This window comes from Pungitius pungitius, chromosome 3 (genome assembly GCF_949316345.1).
Source record: "Pungitius pungitius chromosome 3, fPunPun2.1, whole genome shotgun sequence".
In the NCBI taxonomy this organism is placed as follows: Eukaryota; Metazoa; Chordata; class Actinopteri; order Perciformes; family Gasterosteidae; genus Pungitius; species Pungitius pungitius.
In genome coordinates, this window is record NC_084902.1 from 13,478,673 (window position 1) to 13,495,513 (window position 16,841).

Here is a 16,841-nt window from a genome sequence, read left to right on the forward strand (position 1 = left end):
TCAAAGGGTCGTTTATAATACCCTAGCAGCAGCATTTATACCCAGGACAGGAGGAATAGAAGTTAGGAAGACACGTCCATGGCAAAAGGATCATGACCTGTGGCTCAGTCGGAAGGCATGCCTGCAAAGGCAGCATTGAGTTAAAACAATAGTGTTGTTCTTTTATCTTTTAGATATATATATGAGAGAGAGAGAGAGAGAGAGAAAGAGAGAAAGAGAGAGAGAGAGAGAGAGAGTTATTAGTTGGGCTTGAGTCGCCATGGTTAAATATAAACGACTCTTATTTTGAAGGTAGACTTAGACTTCCGTTGTCCGGCGCGCGACGTTTGTTTTCAAAGCAGGACAAACTAGCTAGCAGATTTACTTTTATTAAAAGACATTTATCCTTTGATATGTGTTTATTTGCATTGTCGTCAACGTACATTGAGACATGAAAGTCCACACAACGACGCCATGGTAAGTTAGCGTAACGTCCCCTTCAAAAGTTGTTAAATCGGTTTCTGGTTCCTTTTTGTGAACGTGTGCTATTAGCAGTCGATTTAATTTAACGTCGACGATGCGCTAGCTAAACGTATTATAGACATTGGCAACAACGACAACATCTGCTCATGCTCTGGATTTCTACGTCAGCAAACGTAACTTTGTTGGCAGCTAATGTTAGCTAATGCCAGGCTGGCCTGGCCTGGCCCACACTGTTTGAATGTTTTAACTTGTGTCACTTTGTCTTGAAAGGAGTGCCACATGACACAACCGAGGGGTTATCTAACGTAAATTGCCTGGAATGGATTTACCTTCTGAAAACATGTTCGATATTTATAAAGATGCGATCTGGAAAGGTACGACGTCCGCGTTTTTGTCACATAAACATCAACAGCTACACAAAGATTGTCCATGTTGCATGAGTGTTTTAATATATTACATTGTACAGCTGATCCAGATGCAGTGTTTATATCCAGGCGCCTTTTTGTGCCATCACAGCAGACAAATCATTACTCTTCTCTATTTCATAATTTATTTCCTGACACAGAGCTGGGACCCTTGGACCCCGACTGGTTTGAGACACTGACGTCTCAAGCGTTCACTGAGGACAATGTCTCTGACCAAGATGACCTGTGTGGGAACCAAGAGGCAAACTTTAAAACACCCTTTGACAAAACTGCAGTTGACAGTCAGCTGTTGTCAACCCCCAAGGTTTTCAGACACAGTCGAGTTGTGTCACCTGAAACTGAGGATGAGCAGTCATTCACTGGTGAGCAGGGTCCCTTTTACATAAAGTGGGAAAGTACATATTTATTCATTATTTCTATTACACACACTCATTATAAACACAACAATAATATGCATGAATGCTTAGGATATGGTGAATCTATTGTTGTGAATCGTAATTCTACTTGTGTCTGCATTGAGAAAGTTTCTCGATGTTGCATTTATCATGAATGTATCTGATGTACAACCTAGAAAAAGAAGCTTTGCCATGGACGACAACCCAAAGTCCGTATTTGTTCAAGATGTCAACAGTGGGGTGAGTACAACCACACTGAGAATTGACATATTTCTTAATTCAATGTCATTAGGCGTTCCGAGGGGATTTTCAGTTAATGCAAATAGGAATAAATACAGCTTTTCTTAATGTGTTTTCTTTGAGAAAATATTCAACTAAAACCTATTCCCATGCATTGTTGAATCAGTGTTTATGGAGATATCGTGACAGTAATTTTGCCTTAATTACTTGTATTATCACTGTTACTGGCAGTTTGTGATGTTGATTGTGGTCTTCATAGGATTCGCGGTGCTAAATATGGAGGTTTCCTTCCTCAGAGTCAGGACCGTTTTGGTGAGCTGTATTTCATATGTTGAATTATACCTTGATAAAAAAAATGTAATCGTCTGTGGTCAATTCATCTGCTTTTGTTGTCTGCACAGATCTGCTTCTTACCCCACAAAAATCCCCAGTAAGTGTATTCAATCTAACAGATTTTAGATTGTTAAGTGATTTTGTGTTTCAGCAAATCTAGGTGTGTGAACATGCATTAATGGATAACACTGTGGTTTCCTCGCTTTGTTTTTTGTGTGATACAGGTCACCTATGACAAGCAAATATCTGAAAGTCTCGGAGTACAGCTCCATCCTGACATATCATGGACCAGTTCTCTGAATACCCCGACAGCCATTCCATCAACCCTCATTTTGTGTAAGCAATTGACACAACAGATTTTTGTTGTTGTTGTGGCTATATTTATATATGTGAATTGTTGAATAATTGTTTCTTCTTAATTTTATAGCTGAAAATAATGAGAGTCCCTGTCAAGTGAGGTCTCCGGAGTACAAAAATGTTGTTGTGAGTACTTTGTCAGCCCAGGCATGCAAGAGACATATTTTCAATTCTGCAAGAATATAAAAGAGGCAAAAATGTCTTTTTCTTTCTCAGTTTGTTCGGAAGCTTTTCCCCTCTCTTTCTAATGCGTCCAGAGTTGGAAGAGTGTCACCCAAAAACAATGACGTAACCGCCTTCCCCCAAGGTACTGTGTACTTTTTTCTTTACAACTTCCATATGTTTAAAATGGCTTTTGGATGCATAATTTCAAACTTTTTCTCATCGCTTGTCTGTAATCAAAAGGTGACATTTCCCCTGAGGTGCATCAGAATCCAGAGTCCCATGACCCCGGGAACCCCCCGGGTTCACCCAATCAGAGTGACCTGGGTTGGAAACAGACACTTCCAGACGCCATCGAGGATGGAGAAATTCGCAAAACAGTTGCAAGTGTTCTTGAGGGAGCTGAAAATGTTCTCTCTATATTTTTCACCAACAGTAGCTCTGCACTGAGGAAAGTCAAAACTGAACAAATCAAAAGAAAGCATATCACTCCAACCATAGACGATGGCTGCATCTCCTCGGACTTCTCATCCACAAGCAATGCTGCAACCTGTGAACAGGGAACCGCTGATAAGGAACCTGATAGACCCCCCTCACCCCCACTGGTGAAAACTGTGGATAGTGGAATCACACAGTGGTCTCCGTTGAGTTTATCTGATCTCCCACCTTGTACTCTGTGTACTTCTTTCCACTGTGTGGAAAACAATGTTTCAACAGAACAACTTCAGCGTGACTCGGACTCTGGCCAGCTTGTAGTGAGGACACCTTTGAAATACACAGATACTGCATTTACCAAGAAAAAGAGAAAATTCGTGTACACCGTTGAGACTCCCAAACTGCAAGTTCCAGGCAAAGAAAAGCGGTGTCAGAGGATGGACCCATCCCCAGCAGCTCCAGATCCTGGTAAGGCAGTTGTAGTGCATGTTAAGTGTAACAATGTTATAATAGATTATGTACCAAAACCCTCTCTACAAAGTTGTCATTATTTTCGTCATGCTTTTTCAGGACAAGAAGTTAATGTGACGCGGTCAAAAGCCCCAGACGAAGCACACTTTCGCAGCATCGGGATGAACCAGATGCCAAAACAGGGAAGTCTTGTCGACCCAACTCCACGTTCTGCTGTACGAGCGAAAGTCAACGATCCTGACACGTCACAGCTCTGCAAAGAGTTTGTACAAGATTTCAGCCAAATGTCAGACCACTGTCAACTGAGTAAGGTACAAGGGGATACACCTGGAACCAGCTTCTCTCCATCTGCTTGTCTGTCTGCACTGAAGCGAGCTAAGCAGAAAACAATGCATGCAAACCCTCGCCATGACCTCGGCGGCGGCGGTGACACTCATCACAATAACCCTATCAATGACCGCACAATAGGTGACAGTGGATTCCAGTCTGCTGTTGCAGATGGCGCTCATGGGAGTGCTCCATCATTCGCCCTTCCCAGCCCGGAGATCCGTGGTCTGCAGTGGGCCGATGAACAAAGGACCCCTCCTGTCGCATCCAGAAAGATAGCGAACGGAGAAGTCCATTCTGATGGTGTTTTACAAGCAGCGGAAACCGATGCCAAGCGGTCAATCAGGGAGAGTCAGTCCCCGGGTCCTGGCAGGAAGAGGGAGCTGCACATGGAGAGCACATCAGCACGACGACCCAGCACTGCAAAAGAAGCTGTTGAAAACAATGATTGCAGCTCACGTAACGGTCACGCCGATGGCCACCTGCCAGAGGAAACCGCTTCTCTTCTTTCCGTCCATCCATCTGGATTCCAAACCGCTTCAAATAAGAGTATACGCATCACTTCATCCAACCTGGAAAGAGCCAAACGTCTCTTTGAAGAGACCGAAGGGGAAAGACTTTCAGGGGACCAGCCCATCAAGTGTGCCAGAGACTCTAAGGAGGAAATGAGCGTGAGACCCGAGGCAGTGAAAAATCCAACGACTAAGTCGAATCAGCCACTTTCTTCGGATGAAGCAAATAAGAATACCGGGTGCCAGTTAACCGCTTCCCAGAAAGCTGACGTGACGGCGCTGTGTATTCTCCTGGAACAAGCAGACACCCAGTTTGAATTCACACCGTTTAAAACTGAAAAGCCAAAAATAAGCTGCCACGCCAACGCCACCTCTCCACTAGAAGTTGACAACGAGCTTGACCCAGACTTTCTCTCTGGTATAGACTTTGATGACAGTTTTAATTCAGAAGTTGAAAAGCACCCGGCAGTGACCGTGGTACCTGACGAAATAAGCTCCATTTCAGATGGTAAAACTAGCCGTGAGACATCTGAGGTCACAAGTAATTCCACAGGTTTGTTGCAGTCAAACCCAATGAAAAACGGAAGAAATCTCTCTCCTGGGGAGGGGTCTACCTCTTCAACGCACTTCTCCGCAGGCAGCTGTAAGGTTATGTCAGCTGAACCCAAACATCTTGACGGAGCCGGTGAAAGGAGCAAGCTGCAGAACGAGAATCCTTTAATGCCTGGTGCGGGATTTAAGACGGCGGGGGGAAATGTTTTGAGACTTTCTAAAGCGTCTCTGGCGAGAGCTAGAGCTCTGTTTGCCGATTTTGAGGGGCATCCTGTGACGAGTGAAACGTCCCAGGACAAGCTAAGCAGCGAAACCGGTGCGAAAAGCAGCGTGCATGAACCCACTGGTAACCTTCTGCATCGTACAGAGGGCGGTTCTACGTTCACGGATCGTGGTCACGGCACTGAGGGGAGGGTAAGGGGCTCTCTTTCCAACACGGAGGACTCTGTGTGTTCAGAGGGACAAGTCACAGGCATTGGAGATGACGATTCTGCAAATCCTTTGGCGAACAGCAAGATGGACACAACCACAGAGACTTCCCTTTCAGCAGAGGCAAAGCGAGAGGAGGACGCGCTCGGCAGAGACTGCGATGCTACCGACGGTAACGCCGGCACGTCAGTCAACCGCACGAAGAGCACCGAAGGCTTGTCCGCGCCTGTCCCTCATGAGGAAACCCCTCCAAAAGGGGAAGTTCAAGGGATGAAAGTCAACAAAGAGCCAATTAGTGAGTTGGAAAACGTGAATGCTGGACCAGCTGCGAGCCATTCATTGGTCGTCCAACATAACGAGGAGATTGACAATTTAGGTTTTACTGAGACACCGGCTTTAACAAACGCGTCCTCTCTCCGAGGAAAAACCTGCCGTCAACTTCAAGTTCCATCGCCCATAAGTGGGGGGTTTCAGACAGCCAGCGGCAAAGCGGTAGCTATTTCATCTGCAGCCCTCAAGAAAGCCAAATCTCTGTTAAGTGAATGTGTTGAAGTAGAGGACAAAGTCTTTGTTAAGCCAACCCATTGTAAGACGCTTCCTGGTCCGACATCCGGGAATACTGGGTTTCTCGCAGCCAGCGGGAAGAAAGTGGCGTTTTCCTCTGAGGCGCTCCAGAAGGCCAAAGCTCTCTCCAGCGACATCAGTTCCACTGCAGAGATCCCAGCGGCTTCAGAAGCAAAGAACGCTGACGAGACGCTAGCCGAAAATACCGAGCAAACACATTGTGCTCTCACAAATAAAGGCAGCGCTAAAGTCCACGTGTCACAGAGATCCCCGTTGGAAGCAAAACACCTTTTGACAGAATTCGATGATGGTTCTATTTCCGCCAGCGCTATGCGAGAAGCGGATGCTTTCTTCAAGGACTGTGGCGTGATGCATGGTAACGTTCGCCTGTCAGGAAAACAAGAGAAAAGGAAGGCACCGCTGGGCGGATATGGCAATGAAAATAAAGCCGCTACAAAATGTAAAGAAGATCCGAGGTTGGAAATAAACAGAATTTCTGTAGATCTTGGAAGGGGACACGCAGAGTTTGAAAACGTGAACACGGGACTAGATGAAAAGCATGAAAAGATGCTGCATCCTGACGACGCAGAGACCCAGAAGGGTGTTTTTAAGAATACGTTGGAGTTTCCCAACGCAGCTGCTCTACATGGAAACTCATCTTTGAGGGTGAAGAGCCTTTCTCCACTGGTGTGCACAACATCAAAGAACGGGAGTCCCTCGGGCATTAAGGAGTTGAGCAAAGGTGGTGGATTCTGCACAGCCAGCGGGAAAAACGTCTCCGTGTCTGATGACGCGATGACAAAAGCAAGGTCTCTTTTGAATGAAAGTGCTACATTTGAGGACACTATCAAACAACTGAAACAATTAGAAAACACTACTCCACAACAGAAGGGGGGGTTTCAGACAGCCAGCGGCAAAGCGGTAGCTATTTCATCTGCAGCCCTCAAGAAAGCCAAATCTCTGTTAAGTGAATGTGTTGAAGTAGAGGACAAAGTCTTTGTTAAGCCAACCCATTCCAAGATGCCGCTTCCTGGTCCGACATCCGGGAATACTGGGTTTCTCGCAGCCAGCGGGAAGAAAGTGGCGTTTTCCTCTGAGGCGCTCCAGAAGGCCAAAGCTCTCTCCAGCGACATCAGTTCCACTGCAGAGATCCCAGCGGCTTCGGAAGCAAAGAACGCTGACGAGACGCTAGCCGAAAATACTGAGCAAACACATTGTGCTCTCACAAATAAAAGCAGCGCTAAAGTCCACGTGTCACAGAGATCCCCGTTGGAAGCAATGAAAGTATTGACAGATTTTGCTGGTGTTGAATGTCATAATTCAAACTCATTAAGCCCACATCCCCTTAAATCAGATCTATGCAAACTGAAAGGTGTGGAAATAACTTTTAATCCCCCCACATCCAGGACCCTGTGTAGTGCCTCTGAATCCTCTTTGCAAGACAGTGACCTCCAAAGTCCTCCAAAACAAAGTATCCCTAGGTGCATTTTTATCAAAGAGCAGGAACATTCATTTAATGCCAGAGAAGGTAAAATGACCCCCCAAGTATTGGGCAGGCTTCATGACGCCGCTGCAGAGGATGTGTTGGACTGCGAAATCAAACCGGCAAGCAGCAGGGAGGGGTCGCAGGTGAAAAGGCCACGGGTGTCTTCAGTTGGGTTAAGTGGGTGCACTGAAACGCAGCAGGAGCTGTTCGCCCAGGAAGCCCTGGACTGCACCAAAGCTTTGTTAGAGGACGAAAGTCTGTTCGGCCAAAGTCTCTCAATGACTTTGGAAAACGTGCCACTGCAAGAAAACACCAAATCCAGCTTCAGACCTGCAGAGGAACGACGGAGGCCTGGGAAAAGATCAATAGAGGAACCAGAGATGCCCGGTAAGTGTTTAGTATTCTTTTTGGGGTATGACACCGCACAGATTTTGTCAAAATGGTATTGGATCTGAATTATTTGCTGGAAAAAATAATTTCACTGGGATCATTCGTGGACATTTCGAATCAACCATCATTTTAAAAGGAGGGATGAGGCTTGCATGTTACTCGCCGTATCATGCGGAGCTCTTTGTAACAAGCTCACCTGTTTTTCCAGGTCAGCCTCCCCTGAAAAGACGATTACTGGAAGAATTTGACAGAACTGCTGATGGTCCAAGAAGTTCAACACTCCATCCAGAAAAAAGTTGTCCAAATGGTAAGTCTAATGAATACGTAAAAAAGGCACATTTGTTTGGTGACATCACTGATCTGATCTGTTTCCTAATGAAGGTGTAATTAAAGACAGAAGGATTTTCAAGTACAACGTCTCTCTCCACCCCAACATCACCAGGCCGGGCACGTAAGTGGCCTGCGATTTCTTGGCCATGTTTTCCAGCGGCTCGCATGGTTTTCAGCTCTTTGACGTGTGCCCTTTGCGTTGCAGAAATGGGAAAAACTATGTGGAAACCAGATTGCAAAATACAACCCCAACGCAATGCTCGACCCCGGGAGACCGCAGATCAGCACATTCCAAGAAGCCGGCGTTTGTTCCTCCTTTCCTCGCAAATGCAAAGACGGACATCGGCAACAACGCAACGCTGAAGGACAACACGAGAACACCTTCTGCATTCGTTCCTCCTTTCAAAAAACAGAGAGCTGTTGTCCAAGAGAGCTCCTTCAGACCACTGGTGGAGGAGAAGGAGGATAAACTCCATCAACTTTTTGTAACACCCTTCAACAGCAACACTTTTACAGCGCCTACTAAAAAAAGCCAATGCTCTACAGAAACAGCCGGTAACAAAAGCAAAGAAGACAGTGAAACCGTGGCCTTGGCTGACTATAAGAATATTAAAAAGATGAATAATCCAAACCTCCCTGTTGGCTGTGGATCAGAGGGCACTTCTGCAGAGAGGTCACTTGGGGAGGGCTTGTCTAGATGCCAAGGTGCAGTAAACATTTTGGACCAAATCAGCACTGTACAGAACTCTGAACACAGTAGGTAAACTAATGACATTTAATGGTCTGCAGACACATTTCAGAATCTTCCCAATGTCGAGCTGGCGCGAGATATGCAAGACATGAGGATCAGGAAAAAGAAGCGGCAGACCATTCGACCTTTGCCGGGAAGTTTGTTTCTCACCAAAACCTCCGGAGTGACAAGGATACCGTTAAAGGCTGCAGTCCACGGAAGGCCTCCTGCACGATACACTCCGCAACAGGCAAGGCCAGAGCCGCCACGTCGGCAGATTCTGTTGTGTAACGAGATGACTGTCACTAACAAAGCTCGTCTTTCTTCCTCAGCTGTACAGACACGGAGTTCATCCGCATGTGTGTGAGATCTCCAGTGACACCGCCGAATCTTTTCGCTTCGATTTGAGGCAGTTCGTCAAACGGGAAGCTTTCCTAGACGGAGGTGGTGTTCAGCTCGCTGACGGAGGATGGCTGATCCCCAGCAAAGACGGGACTGCGGGGAAAGAAGAGTTTTATAGGTATTGTTGGCTTTTGGTTGACCTTTAAATCCGGCTCTGTGATGTCATGCCTAGTTTTTAGGTGGGATTGCACGGAGTATCATCCTTTATCACGCTGTCCACAGAGCACTATGTGACACCCCGGGCGTGGATCCCAAACTGATCAGTGACGGTTGGGTGGACAATCACTACCGATGGGTGGTGTGGAAGCAGGCGTCCATGGAAAGATCCTTTCCAGAAACAATGGGCAGCCTCTGTCTCACCCCGGAGCAGGTTCTCCTGCAGCTGAAGTACAGGTAGGTCCATGTGTTCCTGAAGTTAATTTTAACAAGCTATCCACACAATGGTATACAATTTGTTTTCTTTTTTTGTTCGTACACACATATTCATCAAACCCATTATCTCTAGTACATACATTTTACATACATGTAATCTTGACTCAATTCCTTTTTCGTCAGGTACGATGTTGAGGTGGACCACAGCCGCCGGCCGGCTCTGAGGAGGATCACGGAAAGGGACGACACAGCCGCCAAAACCCTGGTCCTGTGTGTCTGCGGGGTCGTCTCCAGAGGTCAGTCCCCCAACAAACGGAGTTTCGACGACCCAAGGACGCCACGAGGTGCCGACTCCCGGGTAGGCAATCCGTCGGCAGTGGTCTGGCTGACAGACGGATGGTATGCCGTTAGAGCCCAGCTGGATGAACCCCTGACCGCCATGCTTCATAGCGGCCGAGTCGCCGTCGGTGGCAAACTGATCGTCCACGCGGCTCAGCTGGTGGGATCTCAGGAAGCTTGCTCCCCTCTGGAGGCACCTGAAGCTCTCATGTTAAAGGTACTTTCAGGACGAGCCGAGCACAACCCTTTGTGTCTTTCAACGAGGCGATCGTGTAAATTGTTTATTGATTTTGTCCAGATCTGCGCCAATAGCAGCAGACCTGTTCGATGGGACGCGAAACTGGGGTTCCACAAGGATCCGAGGCCCTTCCTGCTTCCGCTCTCTTGTTTGTACAGCAGTGGAGGACAAGTGGGATGTGTGGACATGATCGTACTGAGAAGCTACCCCATCCAGGTAAGATGAGGCCCGTATTGACATATTGTTACAGGTTCAACTAGATCCCTCTTTGACTGTGTGCTTGTCCCATCGCGCAGTGGATGGAGAGGAAACCAGAAGGAGGCATTGTCTTCCGATCGGTTCGCGCCGAAGAGAAAGAGGCGAGACGATTCAACGGCCTCAAGCAAAAAGCTATGGAGATCCTATTTGCAAAGATTCAAGATGAATTTGAAAAGGAGGACAAAGGTAGGACTTGTGATTTCACCCTGTTAGGTGAGGGTTGAAAAGGAATTAGTTTTAACGCAACTTTCACCTTCAGGTGATGACAAACCTCAACGCAGGAGGCGGGCGATCAGTCGTCAGGCTATTGCAGGTCTTCAATCTGGAGAGGAGCTGTGTGAAGCTGTGGGGGAAGACCCAGCTCACCTCGAGGTGAGAAGAGATCCACTCAACAGATCAGTCCCTTAAATTCCCCTGTGAACGGTGCTTCTTTAACCTATTCCACTCCCCCGTCCAAGGCTCACCTGAGTGAGCAGCAGTTGGAGACCCTGAACACGTACAGGCGTTGTGTGATGGAGAAGAAGCAGGCGCAGCTGCAGGATCGTTTCCAACGAGCTCTTGAAAGTGCAGAGGCCAGCGACGGGAGCTGTCCCAAGCGAGAGGTCACGCCTGTGTGGCGACTCAGTGTCGCTGACTCCAGGGACCAACGCGGCAGTGGTGTGTTTTTTTATTTTGGTTAATTGGTTTTAGATGTACTGTGGTTATATGTAGTATACATGGTTTAGCGTTGTCGTTGTTGTTGTTTTTAGTTTACCAGTTGAGCCTTTGGCGACCCTCCTCGGATCTCCAGGCTTTACTGAAGGAAGGCCGTCGATACAAAGTCTATAATCTCACCACTTCGGATGGAAAGAAACACAACGGGAGCTCAAATGTTCAGCTGACTGGGACAAAGAAAACTCAGTTTCAGGAACTTCAGGTAAATGTAGAAACCAGCCACCCTGACTCGCTGTACATGTGGATACAGTAATTATGAAGTCAGATGATGGAAATGGGAATTTAAATGATGTAATTGTTCTACATCATCCAGGCTTCTCGAGAATGGTCAGCAACCCGTTTTCAACCGAGGGTCTCAACCTGCTTTGTGGACCTTCAAAACCCAGAATTCCAGTCGCTGTGTGGAGAAGTAGATCTCACAGGATTTGTGATCCAAATAGTGGATGGACAGGGTAGGTTAACTTTTTTCCCCCCTCTTCCCAGTTTCTGCCATAACCGCTGGACATTGTTTCTTAAGTAAGTGCTCCTGCTTTCAATCACAGGTTTCTCTCCTGCATTTTATCTGGCCGATGGGGAACTCAACTTTGTCAAAGTCCGCTGTTTTAGCAGCTTTGTTCAGTCCGGCTTGGAGGATTTGGTAAAACCACGTGTGCTGTTGTCTCTGAGCAACCTGCAGCTGAGAGGCCAGTCGGCATCGCCCACTCCGGTTGTGTACGCCGGAGATCTGACCATCTTCTCAGCAAACCCCAAGGAAGGTCATCTCCAGGAATCACTCAGCCAAAACAGAAAACTACGTCAGGTACGGCAGTAAAATCCCAAACCTGTAAAGCAGCATTCTTCATAAACAGTCTTGACTATTTTCAGTCAATTAAAGATGCCATGTTCTTAAGATGACTGTGTCAAAAACTGCATCAGCTGTAATTCCATCAAGGAAAGGATGCCACCTCTGGTGGGAATAGCACTTTAATGTTTCTGTCTCAAAGATAAAATAATCTAAAGTAGATTGTTTTATAAAAGAGTGTCAGCTGACTTTTTATCATCTTAATTTACTCCACCTCCTCGGTTTGGATACAATAAAATTGTAAAATGACATAACTTTTACTTTTGTCTCATGTTTTCAGAGTCAGGAAAACTTCTTTCTAATTGCTGAAGAGACGCTTTCACATTTAGTGCAATCTGACGGGCGGAGGCCCCTCTCTTCTCCGGCCTTGCACACACGAACCCCAGCATTTACAACGACCATGATACAAGACACAACAGCAAGTGTGAGTTCACGTACTTCCTGTTCAATTCATTTGCTCTCGTGACCACTTCACATTAATTGAAAACAAAAAATGTGTCCTCCTTATGCAGGGCGCTTCTCAGCAGCTTGTCAGAAGCCGCGGCTCCTTCACACCTTTAGGCAGGAAACCTCCCGCAGCAAACTGTTCGACAGAGAAAGACGCCGGCAGCGTGAAGAGGAGGAGAGCTTTGAACTATCTGTCTCACATACCGTCTCCGCCGCTCCTCAATCTGGGCTCAGTGGCTTCCCCGTGTTTAAATAAGACATTCAACCCCCCTCGGCGGTCCGGGACACCAAGCACTTTAAAAACTGTACAGACTTCAGCTCAGAAAGCTGTCAATTCACCGGTGGAGGATGACTGGGTGAAAGACGAGGAACTGGCCATGATCGATACTCAGGCATTGCGGGTTGGTGATTTACTGCAGGTACATAAACTTCAACTTTTAAAGAACTGTACAAATCAACAAATGTAAAGGCTGCATATGGAATATATTTTGTGGTTGTTGTTTTCCCACTGGACAAATTAAAGAGGTAAAATCCCTTCAGGTTGGTAAAATCTTGTTGTTGCTTTAAACTGATTTCATGCTTTTCTTCTAGTCGACAATAAATTTCATCAAAGTGAACCACAATTTAGATTTGCACTCCTGCAATTGATGTATATGATCCCCTATTGGTGCTCTGGGAACACATAACAAAAGCCTGATCAGGTAGTGATACCTTTAGAGAATGTAAGTTACTGAACTCTAAAACTTTATGTATTCTGAACAGCAAAGTGCAATTTTGAACAAACTAAGATTGTTACCTATACTATTGGAGGGGTATTCAACTAAAATGTAAAGCGGTCTGGTTAGAGAAGTTCTAGAAACAAAGGTCTGAAGATCATAATGTGATTATTTAGTATGATTAAATAGAGGGATAGAGTTGTATCCACACACGCTGTATGTAATCAATACACGACTAACCAATCAAATGAATTCTATGGAAGTAAATCTGTGTCATCGGGGATTGAAATAAAAAGGTGATTGAATTTCTAGCACTGAATATTTATGCATTGAAATAATGTATCTGAATGTTTTAACATTAAAATACTGCAAAAAATTCAACCTAAAAAAAAAATCACTGTTAAAATATTCAGCCTCAAACAAAATCATTGTTACAATTTTCAGCCCCAAAAATTCAGCCGTGAGACACCAACATCCGGGACACTAAGGTAGAGCAATCGATTCTAGATTCAAGATCAGGAGCGTGCGTCAAGCAAAAGGAGCGAGCACCCAATACACCTTCGGCTTCGGATTGTAGCCATGTCCAATAATAACGGGGCTTTTACTCTCTTTCAGTACAATACAATATATACAATATATTTGACTTTTATAATATCCATGCCCACTTCCAGTAATATGTTTTCTTTTTTTTAAAAGGAAAAACAACATCTTGTATATATTTTACACAGAATTGTATATTTTCGATCAAATGTTAGACCTATTATGTTCCACTCCAGTCCGGCTGGGGGCGCTACTGCTCGCCTTAGTGTCCCGGTGGTTTCCTAATCTACATTCGATTGGCTAGTTCTGGTCACAGGGTAATCCAATTGGCGTTGAGGAGCCGGGTGACACTTATGCTTCCAGGAAGAAGAAGAAAAACGTCACTTCCGTAAACACTGGTCTCTGGCATGTGGAACTTGTATGGCGGTTTTTTTTGTTGTTAATGTCGTTTTTCCCATTATTTATGCGTGTTGAAGATATACGGTGAGTTATGATTATGGACATGTACTGTATGTTGAATATTAATGTAGTAACATTACATATCTTACTTAGTTTTGATTCTCGCCGTCTTCCGTGTAGCTCGTGAGGTCACATTAGCTAACCTCAATGTTTTCGTTATTTTCATTTCCAGGCGATGTGCATTGACGTAGCTTAGCTACTTATTTAACTTAAAGCTACACATGTTATTTCAATGCTAAATAGTGTTAAATTCCTCTCTGACATTGCGTGTTGTTGTCCACCTCAGATGTCTCATACTGGATCCTCCTACACGACCTCTCGCATTGAAAAACCTCTCGTGAGTTTGGGGGGAAGAACAAAGAATGGAAGAAATGACTCTGCTGACAAAGACGCTCAATTAAAGAGTAATGTCTCCAGCAGTCCAGACAAAGCTGTGAGGGAGCGTGCGTTAAAGCAGGTAGGACTCACCAGCACCACCTTCATCGGTCCAGCGTTTCCTCCTTCAAAACCTTCAAAACCTTCAAAATCAGCCAAGCGCAAGTCTGATTTTGAAAATACACTGAGTGAGTTTTACAAAGAGCTTGAGACGATTGACGCACCTGATGGTGCTAACGATCACTCTGGGAAAATAAATGCAGGTTTTGTTAAACCACCCACACCTTCAAAAACATCTACAAGCAGGCAAATACACAAGGGGAGCGATGAAATAGCCAACCCAAATAACCGTGCAGGTCCAGAGGGCTACCAAAAAGGCAGTGGGCAGAAATCCTGGTCACACTGGTATCAAAATGAGCCATACTACCCAAGAAGACCGAGGCCACCTGCTCCATACCAAAATCCATGGGATCATCCCCAAACCCAACCACCAAACCCACGATTTCATAGACCCCCATTCCATCGCCCACCACCTCCACCTGCATTCCCAAATTCACAAGCCCCCCCATCAACTCCTAATCACCACTGGAGCGGTTCAGGCCCGATTAACCAGTATCAAGAAGAGTTGCATTTTCCAAGTTTTTCTAGCTTTCCACCACCAAATGTGAGTGGTCACCCCTCTCAGGGCTTTTATGGAGATTCTCCACACCACTTTGACAGGGATGAGTGGGCTTGTGGCTATGAAATGCACTCCGATAATGTGAATGTTGGATGGTCTAGAGGAAGAGAAGAACAATCATCTCACGGGGTAGAAGATTATGACAGATTCCCGAGATACGACTCTGAAAATGATCCGTGGGATAATCGCTGCCCACCTCCCGCCAACACAAATGCATTCCATTCTTCCCCGGTGCTGATCTTGATGAGGGGATTACCAGGATCTGGGAAATCGACTCTGGCCAGGTAAGTCTTTGTGTAATCTCAAGTCTCAGAACTAAAGCATTGTCATGTTAAAACTCTAAACTTATTTTCAATGCAACTTCACTTTTCTTTGTCACAGGGAGCGGCTCTCCGAGAGTCCCGATGGGTTGATACTGAGCACAGATGACTACTTTGCTTTCAGAGATGGGTACCGCTATGAACCAGGCCTCCTCGCTGCAGCACATGAATGGAACCAGAACAGAGGTATTGTCTCCTTAAATGCTCTGACATCTTTGATAGTATAAAAGTTATTTCAGGAAGGCATTTGTGTCAACCAGTAGAGATTCTAATGTGCTCTCCCCACAGCAAGAGACAATCAAGAATTATTAATAAATGCAAGTTTAGTGGCTCTGCCTGTTCCCACACAGGCCCCGTTTCAGCTAAAACAGTGGATGCATTAGGAAATAATCAAGTTATCTTGTTTTTCCCATCCCAAATGATCACAAATATCATTTGTATATCAAGTATAAAATGGATTTATATTTTTTCGTTTAAGGTCAAGTTTGTTGTGAACTTATGTGAAAAGCATGTTTTGCCCATAACTGAATAATCCAGTTGGACAATTTCAAACTTTGGAATTTTTATTTTTCTGTCAGAAATTCACTGTTTTTATGTTTAATCCTCTTTCAGCTAAAGCTGCTATGCATGATGGTCGGTCTCCCATAATTATTGACAATACAAATGTCCAAGCTTGGGAAATGAAGCCATATGTCAAAATGGTGAGTGTGGGGTTTTAACCATAATTGTGATTGATTATGGATTACTACACCACCTTCATGAATCCTAATTCGAGTTCCTATCATTTTAACAGGCCTTGGAGAGTGGATACAAAGTTGACTTTTGTGAACCTGAAACCAGCTGGAAGTTTGATTTTTACGAGCTGGAGAAGTACGATTCTTACAATTCCGATATTAAATGTGGATGCCAGTGCAGACTTTATGGATAACGTATGAATACTAACATCGCCACACTGCACTGTTTTCCTGTAGGAGGAACAAGCACAGCGTTCCACAGGAGAAGATCGCACAGATGATGGATCGCTTCTCCTTTCCAATATCTGTAGACATTGTCATGAGTTCACAGGAGCCGGTTCACGTGAACCAGAGACTTCAACCAGAGCAGCCCCAGATGTTGAGGAACAACACAGAATTCCTTTAGTCATCCACAAGAAACAGCTAAATAATTTGCCTTGAAGACCCAATACTTTGTAATGAAGTCAATGTTGTTAGCTACTGTTTCTATGTGATTTTTTTTTTAAACTGTTGTTAGTGAACATTTTAAATGTAAAAGAAGAAAAAAATCTATTTTTCTGAATACGTTTTCTTAATTAAACTTTCACATGTAAATCTACTTTAATTATTTTTTATATATCGATTGGTAATTCAGATTTTCTCATTTGCAGAATGTTTGTTATAAACAAGACATTGGGAAAAAAACAAAAAAGGTTGTTCTCATGCTCAAAATCAGCATAAAACTGCTACAAGGCGACACGTGTGTTTTGTTCCTTTTTTTGCCCTCAAGGGGCCCAATTTTCGATTTAGTGTTTCCCCTAAGTTTAT

At 45.0% G+C, this 16,841-nt stretch overlaps 2 protein-coding genes across 2 annotated transcripts; both read left to right on the forward strand.

The window, feature by feature from the left end:
- Nucleotides 1-319: 319 nt before the first annotated feature.
- Nucleotides 320-13,226, forward strand: brca2 (BRCA2 DNA repair associated). Its single transcript, XM_037469299.2, has 27 exons — nucleotides 320-456; nucleotides 733-836; nucleotides 1,028-1,249; nucleotides 1,459-1,522; nucleotides 1,782-1,834; nucleotides 1,924-1,952; nucleotides 2,080-2,191; nucleotides 2,283-2,338; nucleotides 2,429-2,519; nucleotides 2,618-3,277; nucleotides 3,380-7,537; nucleotides 7,749-7,847; nucleotides 7,922-7,991; nucleotides 8,076-8,575; nucleotides 8,660-8,850; nucleotides 8,933-9,120; nucleotides 9,225-9,395; nucleotides 9,558-9,930; nucleotides 10,012-10,167; nucleotides 10,248-10,395; nucleotides 10,469-10,581; nucleotides 10,668-10,866; nucleotides 10,959-11,125; nucleotides 11,237-11,375; nucleotides 11,466-11,722; nucleotides 12,045-12,188; nucleotides 12,277-13,226. The coding sequence occupies exons 2-27, from the start codon at nucleotides 782-784 to the stop codon at nucleotides 12,676-12,678; spliced, it is 8,817 nt and encodes a 2,938-aa protein (XP_037325196.2). The 5' UTR covers nucleotides 320-456; nucleotides 733-781; the 3' UTR covers nucleotides 12,679-13,226.
- Nucleotides 13,227-13,828: 602 nt separating this feature from the next.
- Nucleotides 13,829-16,770, forward strand: n4bp2l2 (NEDD4 binding protein 2-like 2). Its single transcript, XM_037469517.2, has 6 exons — nucleotides 13,829-13,950; nucleotides 14,213-15,264; nucleotides 15,362-15,486; nucleotides 15,913-16,001; nucleotides 16,094-16,170; nucleotides 16,272-16,770. Exons 2-6 carry the CDS (start codon nucleotides 14,213-14,215, stop codon nucleotides 16,438-16,440), a joined length of 1,512 nt encoding a protein of 503 aa, XP_037325414.2. The 5' UTR covers nucleotides 13,829-13,950; the 3' UTR covers nucleotides 16,441-16,770.
- The last annotated feature ends 71 nt before the right edge of the window (nucleotides 16,771-16,841 follow it).